At 39.6% G+C, this 12954-nt stretch overlaps 1 protein-coding gene across 4 annotated transcripts in view; it reads right to left on the bottom strand.

Annotated features, from left to right (window-relative positions):
* The window catches only part of LRRK2 (leucine rich repeat kinase 2), a 135636-nt gene extending 135217 nt beyond the window's left edge, over positions 1 to 419 (bottom strand). For 3 of the 4 annotated variants that reach the window (XM_040642335.1, XM_040642338.1, XM_040642336.1), the window contains exon 1: positions 39 to 419. In XM_040642335.1, coding sequence (XP_040498269.1) covers positions 39 to 192 — 154 coding nt within the window. In that variant the 5' untranslated portion in view covers positions 193 to 419. The remainder of the gene's footprint in view (positions 1 to 38) is intronic. The other variant, XM_040642337.1, reaches the window with a different exon arrangement.
* Positions 420 to 12954: the final 12535 nt, after the last annotated feature.

Raw genomic sequence — 12954 nt, 5'->3', positions numbered from 1 at the left:
GGGGGGGGGGAGGAAAGAGTTTCCTTGCGAATGATTACCGTGGTCGGCGTACGTGAACACCAGCATATCCTCCAGAATTTGGACCAGGGTCTCTATCTGTTTTCCTTCCTGGACATTGTTCAGCCTGACTATCAACTTCTTCAGAGTTTCCTCGTCCTCCTCCTCGCACCCCTGACAGCTGCCACTGGCCATGATGGACTCTGCTCCAAACCGACCGTCCCTCCCTCCCGAAGGCCGGCTGCCCGGGGAAGGGGCAGGGGCAGGGGCAGGGGCGCCGCCGCTGCTCGCGGGGACGAGCACAGTTCACCGCCCGCAGCCAGCGCTCCCCGCCGGCCCCATCCGCACCCACGCCCGCCTGTTTATGAGGAAGGCGGCGGCTCCCCGCCCTGCGCTGCCCTCCCTCTCCCCAGCCCTCCTCCTCGGCTTCCTCCTCCCCCACCCAGGCCCCAAAAATGAGCTCAGTGGCCTGCGCCAGGCTCGGCCGAGGTAGGGCTACGCCGGGCAGAACCCGGGCGGGCCGGCGGGTCGCGGCTTGAGCTGGGTCCGGCCGGGGTGACCGTGACCGTGGCCCCCGCGCCGGCCCGGGCCCGGTCCCCGACCCCCGGAGAGCGCCGCCTCCCGGGACCCGCTCCCGTTCGCCGCGGCGGCGCGCCGGGAGTCGTGCAGGAAGAAACTGACTCAGCGCCCTCGGCGGAGTCCGCAGGCCCGGAGCCCCGCAACCGCGGCGGGAGGAGGCGCGCGGTCGGCAGCCCGGCGGGCCACCCGCCCCGACCTGCCAGCCGGGGCTCCTCCAGCCCCGCGGAGGGTGTGCAAACTAGGAAAAATTAAAAATGAAAGCCACCGCCTATCTCCAGATCTAAGAATAGAAATCTGGGCGTTGGGAAAGGAGGACACCGCCCAGTTGGCCCCTTTTAGGAAAACATGTTCTTTAGAGTTCCCCCTATAGGGAAATGAATAATTTCCCCCCAAGGATGGAGAGAGATTTTTGCAATCAACACGTGCCCAGCTAAAGGCTTTTTTCTGTGGTTGCTGTGGCTTTTGGTAGGGGAGCAAGTAATCCCCCCCCCCACTTGGTTATCTAGAGCTCTGTTGGCCAAAAGTCCACTAAAATGAACTTTTGGAAATTTGCGTTTGCACTCCGTAGGGTCTTGAGAATTGGGGCACACCAAAAGAACAATCAGTTCTCAGCGCCGTTTAAAGAGAAACACAGGGTAAATGAAAGGACAAGATGAAAAGTGGAAAACCAGAAAAGGTGAAAGATACAAACCTAAACATTGTTCTCTTGATATTTATAATTACTTATGTGCCTATAATCCTAAAGTTAAAAAATAAAATAAAAAGTACCAAAGTAATGTGTTTTTCAGGAAGAGAAACCTGAGCAGGAGCCACTGTAGACACTGCTGGACAAAGACAGCTGCTGCCTTCAGATGATTTGTCCTGGGGGCATTTACAAAGGAGAGAATTGGACTGAAGTTCTACTTCATAATATCACTTGGTTTGTTTTCTCTTCTCTTGCCTTATCTGATTATAATTCTGAAATGGGTGAGACAACTACTTACCCTTCTTTTGCTAATGAGGACATTGAGATTTAGTGTTGATAAGAGAAGACTATTGTCAGAGTGACACCCATAGGAAGTTGAGAGCCGTGACTGAAACGCAGGTAGATCTCTGAATGAAGGTTCTTCCACTCTACCACTTAAATCAAAATGAATGCCCTAACACATTACATTAGTAAAACTGCACGTTCTATTTCAACCTCTATATTGTGAATATGTTCTGTTGTCATAAAAACTTTTTATCTTTTACAGGCACATGCTAAAATTTACAGTTGAAATGACAGAATGGCTAGGATTTGCTCCAGAGTAATCCCGTGGTGGAGAAAGGGGTGAAAGGGGTGGCGGTAGAGATGAAATAATACCAACTTTTGAACTGATAATTGCTAAACATAGGTGATGGGTTCATGTACTCTATTGTACTACTTGCTCCGCATACATTTTCCATAATGAAAACAAAACAAAAAACCCTCAATCTTGTTATTTTTATTGTACCAGCAATATATCCTTTCCTAACTGGTTTCCGAACTTGTCTCAACTTCTGACTAACCAATCAATATCTCAGGCATTCCTAAGAATACTCCCCTCCATGCCTTCCTTCCTTTTCCTCTACATCAGTTCCTCCTCCTCACAGTCTACTGTATATTTTCTTACAAAAAATCAAAACCTAGCTCCCTTCCAAAGAAAAATAAATCTAAGTAAAAACGTGTCTCTTCTTGTCCTCAATTCTTTCATCCACCTGTTGACTACTTCCTGTCTGCTCTATATTAGCCAGATTGTGGGTAGGCGATATGGAAACATGAATTCTCTTGGGAGCATTCTGTCCAACTACCTCGGTGGTCAGGCAAAGTATCCTCTTAGCTTTCAAAAATGTTAAATTGATTAACAAAAATCCCAAGACATATTAACTCTGCAGATAGATAACGAGACTGAGAAGGAAGGCTACAGGCAAAAATTCATGATAGAGGTAGTGTTCAGTGGAGAATAAAATGGTGCTGAAACATTTGGCTAACTTCCTGAGAAGAAAAGAAAATAAACGAACATTGATAATTACAGCAAACATCAAAACAAATTCTATGTGGATGAAAATGTTAAATGAAAATGATTTTAAAAACAAAATATAGATTAATAGCTATTCAATCAAGATTTTATGAGGAAACAAAAAAATAAGAAAAAACAGAAGATTAGTATATTTGGCTCCATGAGAACTTAGATTTTCTACAGTCAAGAAAAAAAAATGAAAGTAAAAAGCAAAGGGCAAACTAAAAAAAAAAAAAATAGGTGCAGCATATATGACAAAAAACAATCTTTCAAAAGTTCTTACAAATCACTGGGGGGTGGCGGAAGAGAAGACATTCCACAGATAGCCCAGGAGAAAAATGGGTTAAAGTTCTGAACAGAAAATTCACTGTAGACAATAAGAAAAATATGTTCATAATTATACAAAAAGTGTGTTCCTAAACATTAGTAACATACAGTTATACAATGTAGTTCTCTGTGTGTGTACAATAACAATAATGACTAAGAGAGAAAACTTGGGAATAGATCGAACAATATTTTTAAAGCCTTTATGAAGAAATTATTAAACTATATTAAAAGGCATTAACAAGGCATAAATAAGTGGATAGACCATATCAACTAATCAGAACATTAAATATCAAAAAGATGCCAATACTCCACAAAGTCAAACAAACAAAAAACAGTGCAAGTCTAATGAAAATCTCAGCAAAAAATTTTCATAGATTTCAACAAGAATGAAGGGCCTGGAATAGCCAAGACACTTTTAAAGAAGGGCAAAGTGGGAGAACCGCCCAATTAGACATTGAGTCAGGACCTCTATTACCTTTTGTCAGTGTCCCGCTGGGATCGTGACCTGAGCTGAAGGCAGACGCTTAATGACCGAGCCACCCAGGTGCCCCGAGCATCCAACTCTTGATTTCAGGTTTGGTCATAATCTCAGGGTCATGATCTCTGGGTCATGAGATCGAGCCCTGCATCAGGCTGCACACTCAGTTTAAGATTCTCTCCTTCTCTCTCTGCTCATGCTCTATCTTAAAAAAAAAAAAAAAAAAAGGAAAACATAGTCTAGTTTTTATATGAACAAAAGATATAAAAGGCAATTTACAGAAGAGAAAATATCATTAAACTTGTCAAAAGATGCTCAACCCACTAGTAATCGGGAAAGTGCAAATTAAAGCCATACTGAGATACCATTTCACGCCCTTCAGACTAACTAAAAATGTAAAGTTTGATGCTACCAATGATTGGGTGGAATGTGAGGCAACCAAAATACATACACAGAACTGTAGAAGTGTAAATCCGGACAATCACTTTGGAAACCAATATGGCAATACCTAGTAAAGCTGAAAATGTATGTATCCTATGACCCAGCACTTTCTCTCCAAGGATATGCCATGGAGACACTCTCACATACGCACAAGGAAAATTGTATTAAAATGTTCAGTGCAACATTTTTTGCTTATAATGAAAATGAAAACCACTTGAATATCCATCAACACTTACATTGCATATGTTCATATAATGGATTTGTATAAAGCTGTGAAAATTATTGAACTAGAGCTCCATTATCAACACGACTAAATAGCAAAAAATATAATACTAGGCTTTTAAAAGTTACCATAGGATACATATTCTTTTTTTTAAATTTTTTTAAAAATTTTATTTATTTGACAGAGAGAGACACAGTGAGAGAGGGAACACAAGCAGGGGTAGTGGGAGAGGGAGAAGAAGGCTTCCCACTGAGCAGGGAGCCGGATGCAGGGGCTGGATCCCAGGCCCCTGGGATCATGACCTGAGCCCAAGGCAGAAGCTTAATAACTGAGAAACCCAGTCGCCCCTAGGATACATATCCTACTGTAATATCAATACTCTAATGTTATAAAATGTACAGCATTTGCATATACTTTAGGGATATATACATTTAAAGTTAACAGTACAAAAATTATACATGGGAATAATAAATTCTAGCTAATGGTTATCTCTGGGGAGGGGAAAGTTAGAAACACATCCAAGAAGAATTGGAGGCTACAATTATATCTGTAACTTTTTTTTTCTTAAACTTATTACTGGGTACATGGAAGTTCATTATATTATTACCTATATTCTATATTTCTAACTTATAATAAAAATAATCAGGTGTATCAACTTCATTAGTGCTCAAAGTAATAAATAAAACAATGGATTAATTCATTTTACTCACCAAATTAACTAAAAAGTCTTTGAAATTTGTGTGGGAGTTTATACATGAGGCAATAAGAAATTGTTCATAACAGAAAAGTATGACATAAAATCACAGAATTTTGATCCAAATTTTGCAAAATTAATCAAGAGTACATGCCTAATGAAACTGCTGAAAGTAAATAAGATAAACACATGTGTAACAGGGATTCTTGTTAGGTGATAGAATTCTAAGTGATTCTTATGGTCTTTATATTTGTCTGTGCTTTTCAAATTCTCCACAGCAAATATATGTTATAACAAGAAATAAGACAAAGTAATTTACAAATTTTAATTTTTTACCTTAAAAGTAGAAAACTTATTTGGAGAATATGACTTACCACGCTAATAACTAGAAGGCAAAGTATTTTATATGGCACAAGCAAAACAGGAAAATGCAAACTGAAGTCCAGTGGACTTATTGGATAGATGCTATAATTCAAAAGTCTACAAAGCCCACAAATCACAACCCAAGTAATGTAGCCTGGTTCTCAGAAATACTTCATGATGCTGTAAATTCCATGAGGGCATCTTGGGTTTTATTCCATGCCCACACTCCAACAAAACAATCCCTGGCACAGAATAACCATTCCATGAATTTCTGGTACTTGGATGAATAACTGAAAAAATGGAAATGGCAGACCAGAGGAGAAAAATGATCTTCCCAAAGTCATCACGAAAAGGCAGAACTGAACCGTCTGACACTGAGTTCTCAGACTCTCAGTCCAGACTTTTTCCATCACTTTGTTTTTCTTAGGTGAGTTTCATTAAACCAGAGCTAGGCTGTCTAATCACTGAACCTGCAATTACCCTCTATCATCTGTGCCTTATTTATACAGAAAGCAACTTTCTCTTCTGGTTTCTGAACTAAAGACAAAAATTACAGCTGTGCTCATGATGTGATATTCTCCTATCATTTGAAGTAATCTCTCATTACAGTCAAATCTGATTTACTGTGAGATTATAACAGCAGAGGATCTGTAGTCTTCATGCTTGGTTTGCTCAGGAAAGCAGTCTCCCAAATTTTTATGTTATTATTATATCCTCATTTAAAATGTTTAGAAGTGCATATGTATATTAAGAGGATCATAGAAAAAAAAGAACAGTAGCATAGAAAATGAATCCAATATCTATTTCACCCCAAATAGATCATTGCCTATATGATGCTGGGCATATTACAGGTGATCAAAAATACTTCTTGGGTTAAACAAAATAAGTTATTGGTCATGGTTCTTAATCTCTGCTGGTAAAATAATAAAAATAATGACATGATGAATCTTTATTATTACATTTTTTATAGGAAAAAAAGTGACTGGAAATTTGTTTCTAGGAGCAACATTGTTTTTACAACTCGATAAATAAATGGTATCTTTAGAACATAGTTTCATATCCCTAGCAAAGCTAGTTATAATGTAAAGGCATATACATGCTGGAGTTCCAAATGAAGAAATGTATATCAATCATATCTTTCACCACTAGTACTAGATTCTGGAAAATTTAGGTGGTTATCCTAAGTGGATGATTTTATTTAAATCTGTTGTAAAAGGGGTGCCTGGGTGGCTCAGTCGTTAACCGTCTGCCTCCGGCTCAGGGCGTGATCCCAGCGTTCTGGGATCTAGTCCCACATCAGGCTCCTCTGCTGGGAGCCTGCTTCTTCCTCTCCCACTCCCCCTGCTTGTGTTCCCTCTCTCGCTGGCTGTCTCTATCTCTGTCGAATAAATAAATAAAATCTTTTAAAAAAATAAAAAAATAAATCTGTTGTAAAAAGCACACATCTTCCTATATTATTAAAACTTTTATTGCTGAATTAGTTTACGGTTATTTTTGGAGATTAATAAGAAGGCAAATTTGGACTACAAAAACAAGCATATTTCAGGATATTCAGTCATTAATCAACAATGACAGTAGTCCTCCTTTATCTGCAGTTTCAGTTACCTGTGGACTGGAAGCAGATGTCGTCCTTCTGACGAATCATGGGACGGTCGATAGTCGCCTAATGCTACGTCACACGCCTGCGTCATTCACTACACTTCATCTAGTCCGTGGACATCTTATCCTCTCACATAAGCTCAAGAAGACAGGTGAGTACAGTACAATAAGATATTTTGAGAGAGACCACATTCACATAACTTTTATTACAGTATATTGTTCTAACTATTCTATTTTACTGGAGTTATTATGCTAATGTCTTAGAGCACCTAATTTATAAATTAAACTTTATCATAGGTATGCATGTATGTATGTATAAAAAACATAACATACAGGCATACCTCAGAGATATTTCAGGTTCAGTTCAGACCACCACAATAAAGTGAATATTGCAATAAAATGAGTCAAATTAAATTGTTTCCCAGTGCATATAAAACTTATGTTTATAATATATGCAGTCTAGTAAGTGTACAATAGCATAATATCTTTAAAAAATGTACATACCTTAATTAAAAAATACTTTATTGCTAAAATATGTTTACCATCAGGGTGCCTGGGTGTCTCAGTTGGTTAAGCATCCGGCTCTTGATTTCAGCTCATGTCATGATCTCAGGGTCATGAGATCGAGCCCCATGTTGGGCTCCATGCTGGCTATAGAACTTACTTAAGATTCTCTCTCTCACTCTCTCTCTCTCTCAAAAATAAATAAGTAAATAGATAGATAGATAAAATGTGTTTACCATCATCTGAGCTTTCAGCAAGTTATAATCACAGATCACCATAACAAATATAATAATAATGAAAAAGTTTGAAATGTTGGAGAATTACCAAAATATGACATAGAGACATGAAGTGAACATTGGAAAAGTGATGCGGATGGACTTGCTCTTTGCAGGGTTGCCACAAACCTTCAATTAAAAAAAGAAGGGGGTGGCGCCTGGGTGGCTCTGTCGGTTAAGGGTTTGCTTCTGCTCAGGTCATGATTTGGGGCTCTGGGATTGAGCCCTATGTCTGGCTCCCTGCTCAGTGGGGAGCCTGCTTCTCCCTCTCCCTGTGCAGCTCCCCCTCCTTGTGCTCACTCACTCTCACTCTCTCTAATAACTAAATAAATAAAATCTTTAAAAAGTATATGTGAAGCACAGTAAGACAAGGTATGCTTGTATACAAGGTTCAGTATTATTTGTGGTTTTAGTCATCCAGCCTCTGTATCGTACACCCACTGAGTTTGGGCTCTGCTTTGTGTATTAGGTACCCAAAAGACATACTCTCTACTCTGAAGCCACTTGCAGTCTAGTGAAACCAATTTTCAAACAATTGTGAAGCAGTACAATACAGTAATTGTTCTAATGGGAGAAAGAGAAGGATTAGGACTGCATGACCAAAGTTCGAGGACTGAGGAATTCACCATGAGGAGTGAAAGAGGAAGAAGTGACCCAGGAGGTACAATGAGGGGGGTGAGAGGGAAAACAGGGGGAGAGTGGAGGAAAGTATGTAGCAGGGGAAGTGTTTACCAGTAAGGTCAAGAGCAGGAAAGACTTAGAGGTGCCCTTTGGATTGGGTAACACGGGAGAACAATTCTGCACAGCGGTGAGCTCTAAAGCGCACGGCAGTGTGCACAGTGAGCTGGCAATGGGAATGCGTAAGTGTTTTACACGTGGTGTTAGACTTTAGTTATCATTTCAATATTAATGAGCCGTTAATTTTCACTTTGCAAGTGTCTGTAAGATGATTCAGAATCTAATTCTTGCCTCTGATTATCTCTACATTCCAGTGTTATCTTTTCCCCTAAATTAGTGTTTCTTTCCATTTACAAGTAAAAATCCTGCTAAGAAAACATATTAAATTGCTACCAACAGTTGGAGAATGTATTTGTTTTATTGCAAACCAGAAAAAGAACCTAGAGAGAAAAATGTTGATACAGTCCCTTCCATCGCAGAGGTATGTTGTTCCTGGCAGCCAGAACATGGGAACTACAGAGGGAAGCTCCCAAGTCCCACAACAACTTGGGAAAAAATTGAAGCACAAAATCAACAAAAGCAAAAACCAAACATAATACATTGAAATCATTTCAAAGAGACACAAGCGCACTCAGATTAGCAACACTGTCTTTACCTAATTAAATATATTAACATATCTAGGGGCGCCTGGGTGGCGCAGTCGTTAGGCGTCTGCCTTCGGCTCAGGGCATGATCCTGGAGTTCTGGGATCGAGCCCCATATCGGGCTCCTCCGCTAGGAGCCTGCTTCTTCCTCTCCCACTCCCCCTGCTTGTGTTCCCTCTCTCGCTGGCTGTCTCTATCTCTGTCGAATAAATAAATAAAATCTTAAAATATATATATATATATTAACATATCTAAAGAGCAAATGCATTTATCTGAAAGGGATTGGTGGTCAACCAGGAAAACACAGATAAAGAACAAAATAGGCAAACTTCAAAGAAAAAAAAATAGGCAAACTTAAGTGCCCATCCAGGAGAAGTCATTATTAGATAAATTTCTGATAGAAAAGTGAAGCAAAAGCAGACAGCACTGTTGGAGAGCATGTCTTGACCATTGGATTTTCGATCCTCTGATGAAGCTACCTTATTACCAAGATGAACAAATGAGTGAATGAATGAATGAATGAATGAATTCAACAGTTGTTTACTGAGTGTCTGTTATGTAGGCACTAGGATATAAAAGCATAGGGTTTACAATCTAGGGATGCCATAGTGCTGGGTAGTAAGTACTGTAATGAGGGAGTATAGGTTACTCTAAGAATACATTAAAAAGAGAAACTTTTTAGAATAGAAAAATAAGATGAGAGAAGGCCAAGAGCTCTGAAGCTGAGGTGGTCCTCAGGATGGTTCTGAGTTGAGATAATGGGACCAGGTCTTTATTACTCCATGTGGACCCGTCATTGGATAGAAGCAATTTGGGAATGGAGAGTGCTGACCTTGTGTAAGAGAATTCTCTTCAGCTAAGATAATTCTGAGGAGGGAAGACAGCTGAGGGCTGTCTGCTAACAATAGTCCCAGTAGCTGGCAGAATAAGCCTTCCAGTCCTCAAGGCAGATGTATAGCTGAATTGCAGAATAATTGCAAGAGAGGTGGAAGATAAAGCTGGGAAGGTGAGCCAAGGCCGCATCATGAAGGGCCTCGTAAGTCAGGGATTTTGGATTTTACCCAAGAACAACAGAGTGGGTACTGCAGAGTTTTGCTTAAAATAGTGAGGTACAAAGACTTGTGCTTTCAAGTGATCACTGTGGCAGGGGTATTCTTTTAGGGTGCAAAAGAGATCTAAAGATCAAAACTGGAGGAGAAAAGATTGTTTGGAGAGCTGTGATGGAATCAAGGAAAGAGATGATGGTAGCTTGAATGAAGCCATGCAGTAGGATGGATTTGATGGATTATCATTTAATGGATTTGGAAGAAATTTTGGTCACAGAACAGACTGAATTTGGCTATTAATTTCATGTGAGGGTACAAAGGAGGAACTACGAAACTTACCAATTGAGGGAGGGCAGTGCCATTATCAAGCCAGCAACCACCAGAGATGGAACAAGGTCCAATGGCGAGGGGAAAGGAAGCAAGGAACAAGTTCAATTTTAGAATCATAGATGTTACATGTCTGCATTAACGTACATGCAATAAGTGGTTATACCTATAGGTCAAGAGCTAAGAGGAATATGTGGGCTATAGATAGGTTTCCTTCCAACTTAAAAATAATAAGTGACTAGAGCAAAAAATGAAATCTTTCAGGAAAAAAAAAAGCTATAGGAAAGCAAAAGAACACTTGGGACAAGAAAGAAGGTATCCAAAAAAGATGATAAAGAGTAGACAAAAAGTTAGGAGGAACACCCATGGAGAACAATGAGTGAGAGACCAGGGAGACAATGTACAAGAGTGCTGCCATGTGTCCGCATTCACGGCAGTGGTTCCCCTGCCAAGAGCTATTCCAAGGAAGTGGTGTGGGCTTAAGCCAGACCACAGGGGTCGACAGTCAGTGAGTTCAACTCAAAATTCAGCTCTGGCCAAGAAAGCATATATCCTGGAGATGATATTGGGGTGGCATCAAGAGTAGTGTACTTTGTATTATCTTTGATATAGAAAGTTAGAGCAAAAGGCTGAGGAGGTAATCTATTGAATGAACTTCAAGTGGATGCCCCATGTGTATGTGATCTGGAGTATAAATAACAGGGTTGGAATTAACCTTAGGAAGGTTTTGGAGTAACCTAAAGGAGGAAGGGGCACCGGTGGAGACAGGTAAGTTTGCAGGTGGAGTAACAGAAAATCAGAGTTCCTACTGCAAAAGTAGGAGGTGAGTGAGATCATTTGTGAGCATGAAGGATCAGAGAGATATTGGAGCTGGCAGTTGGAAGAAAGAAAGTTTTGAATGTGTTGAAGGGGAAAACACCTTAACTAGGTAGCCTATTGCTTCTAAACGTTTAAGTCACCTAGTCACTTTTCTGATTTCATGCTCCTCAAGCAGCTAGTATTACATTGACTTCCCTGTAGTTCTCTCAAAAAAATTGAGTTATTATTATGGTGTTTGTTATTATTACAGGAAAGAAAAGCACTATGCAGGGCAATATATGTATTCTGGCCCATACAACAGTTATATTTCTTATTCTAAATCAGTACATCAACATTTTTGTTTTAAACTACTTGGAAGGAATGGTGAGTTTGATTTACGTGAATGTCCTTGAACAAGTTCAGTGAGAATGTGTTACTATAGGGGGCGAACATCTGGGCCATCAAGTCCAGAGTCACACGGGACTGTGCCAGGTTTGCCATGCACTCTGGGAGAAGGCCTCTTGGAGGATAGCCAACTAGACTATCCCTGTCTTGACTATTCCTCTGTCTCGAATTTCATGTATTGTTTTAAGCTTTCCATTATCATTTATGGGACAACCCAAAATTAGAGCCAAAGTAGGGTAAATAGACCTGGAAGTATCACAACAAGATATAGAAAACAGTTGAGGTCAATTCCAAAAGGAAAGAATCAGAGGGGAAATTTTGATAGAAAATAGAATAAAACTTCTGATATAATCAGAGTCGAGGCAAACATCTTTTTTAAAAGGTACATCAGTTCATCCCCTTATTTTCTCATTCGGTAAATATTATTGATCACTGACTACCTACTGGGAAAATAAGTATGAGCAACTAAGATTAGCTCCATTCCTTGCAGTATCTGCTCCAAATACTATCCAGATGAAAAGTTTGCAGAGAGAATAATAGACTAGAACAGAATAGAAAGGATACTCAACTGTGTCAGTCTCTTACTAACAAATTTCTGTGACTCAATCCAATTGCTGAACAATTGAAAAAGATTAACCAAAAAATCTTGTGCCATATTCATCATAGAAAACAATATTAAGGTACTAAAGAATCATTTTAAAAGAAGATTGCATTGCTTAAAAAGAAAGTTGGATAAAGCATCAAGGAATTATGGCCTTTATTTTTCTTATTTGAAGAATAAACAGAAGAGAATGATAGAGGACATTTATATACCATGTCGCAACTGAAAGACAAATCTCAATAAAAATAAAAACAATATAATAATAAATTAATATAAACATCCAGAGCAGAATTTTATCATCAAAATGTATTACATCCTCTGGGGATATTATAACAAGGTCTCTAGACACAAGGCTAAAAAAAACGGAATACTAAAAAAGCAAGTAACAAGGGGTACAATACAAAAATATACATTCCACCATATTCCAAGTAGATCTCTGGCAAGAATAAGAAGTAAAGATGAAAGAGAAACAGCATTCTGCTAGCTACAAAAGCTAAGGTTTTTTTATTGCTACGCCTTCTACACACACACACACACACACACACACACACACACATTCTGTCTATAAATGACCCTAAAGAGGAGTAAAAATTTTTTAAAAGGCTAACATCTTAATGCCCAAAGCACTTGCTACAAGAGAAACAAGAAAGAGAAGAGAAACCACACCTTGCAAATGTAGAACTATGTGCAAGAGTGACTGTGCTTTTCTAGTATGTGATATTTCTTCATACTTCTAGCTCAGGGACATCATGGAAACATCCTGGGTAAAGCTTAAAGCCATTTTCTTCAGTGTTCGGCAATGATCACGTAGGGCTGGAAGAATTTCTTTCTACAGCTTAGATGGCTACATAGGAAATAAAAGGGGGGATGGGCAGTTGGAAATGAAGGGAAACAAAATTTACTGAGCACCTATGAATCCTACTTTACTCAAGATATTTTACATATATGACGTGTAGA

The sequence above is a fragment of the Ursus maritimus genome, unplaced genomic scaffold, assembly GCF_017311325.1.
Source record: "Ursus maritimus isolate PB19 unplaced genomic scaffold, ASM1731132v1 scaffold_26, whole genome shotgun sequence".
NCBI classification, from domain to species: Eukaryota; Metazoa; Chordata; class Mammalia; order Carnivora; family Ursidae; genus Ursus; species Ursus maritimus.
The sequence above is the reverse complement of the archived record's forward strand: the minus strand, read 5'-3'. Positions and strand labels throughout refer to the sequence as shown.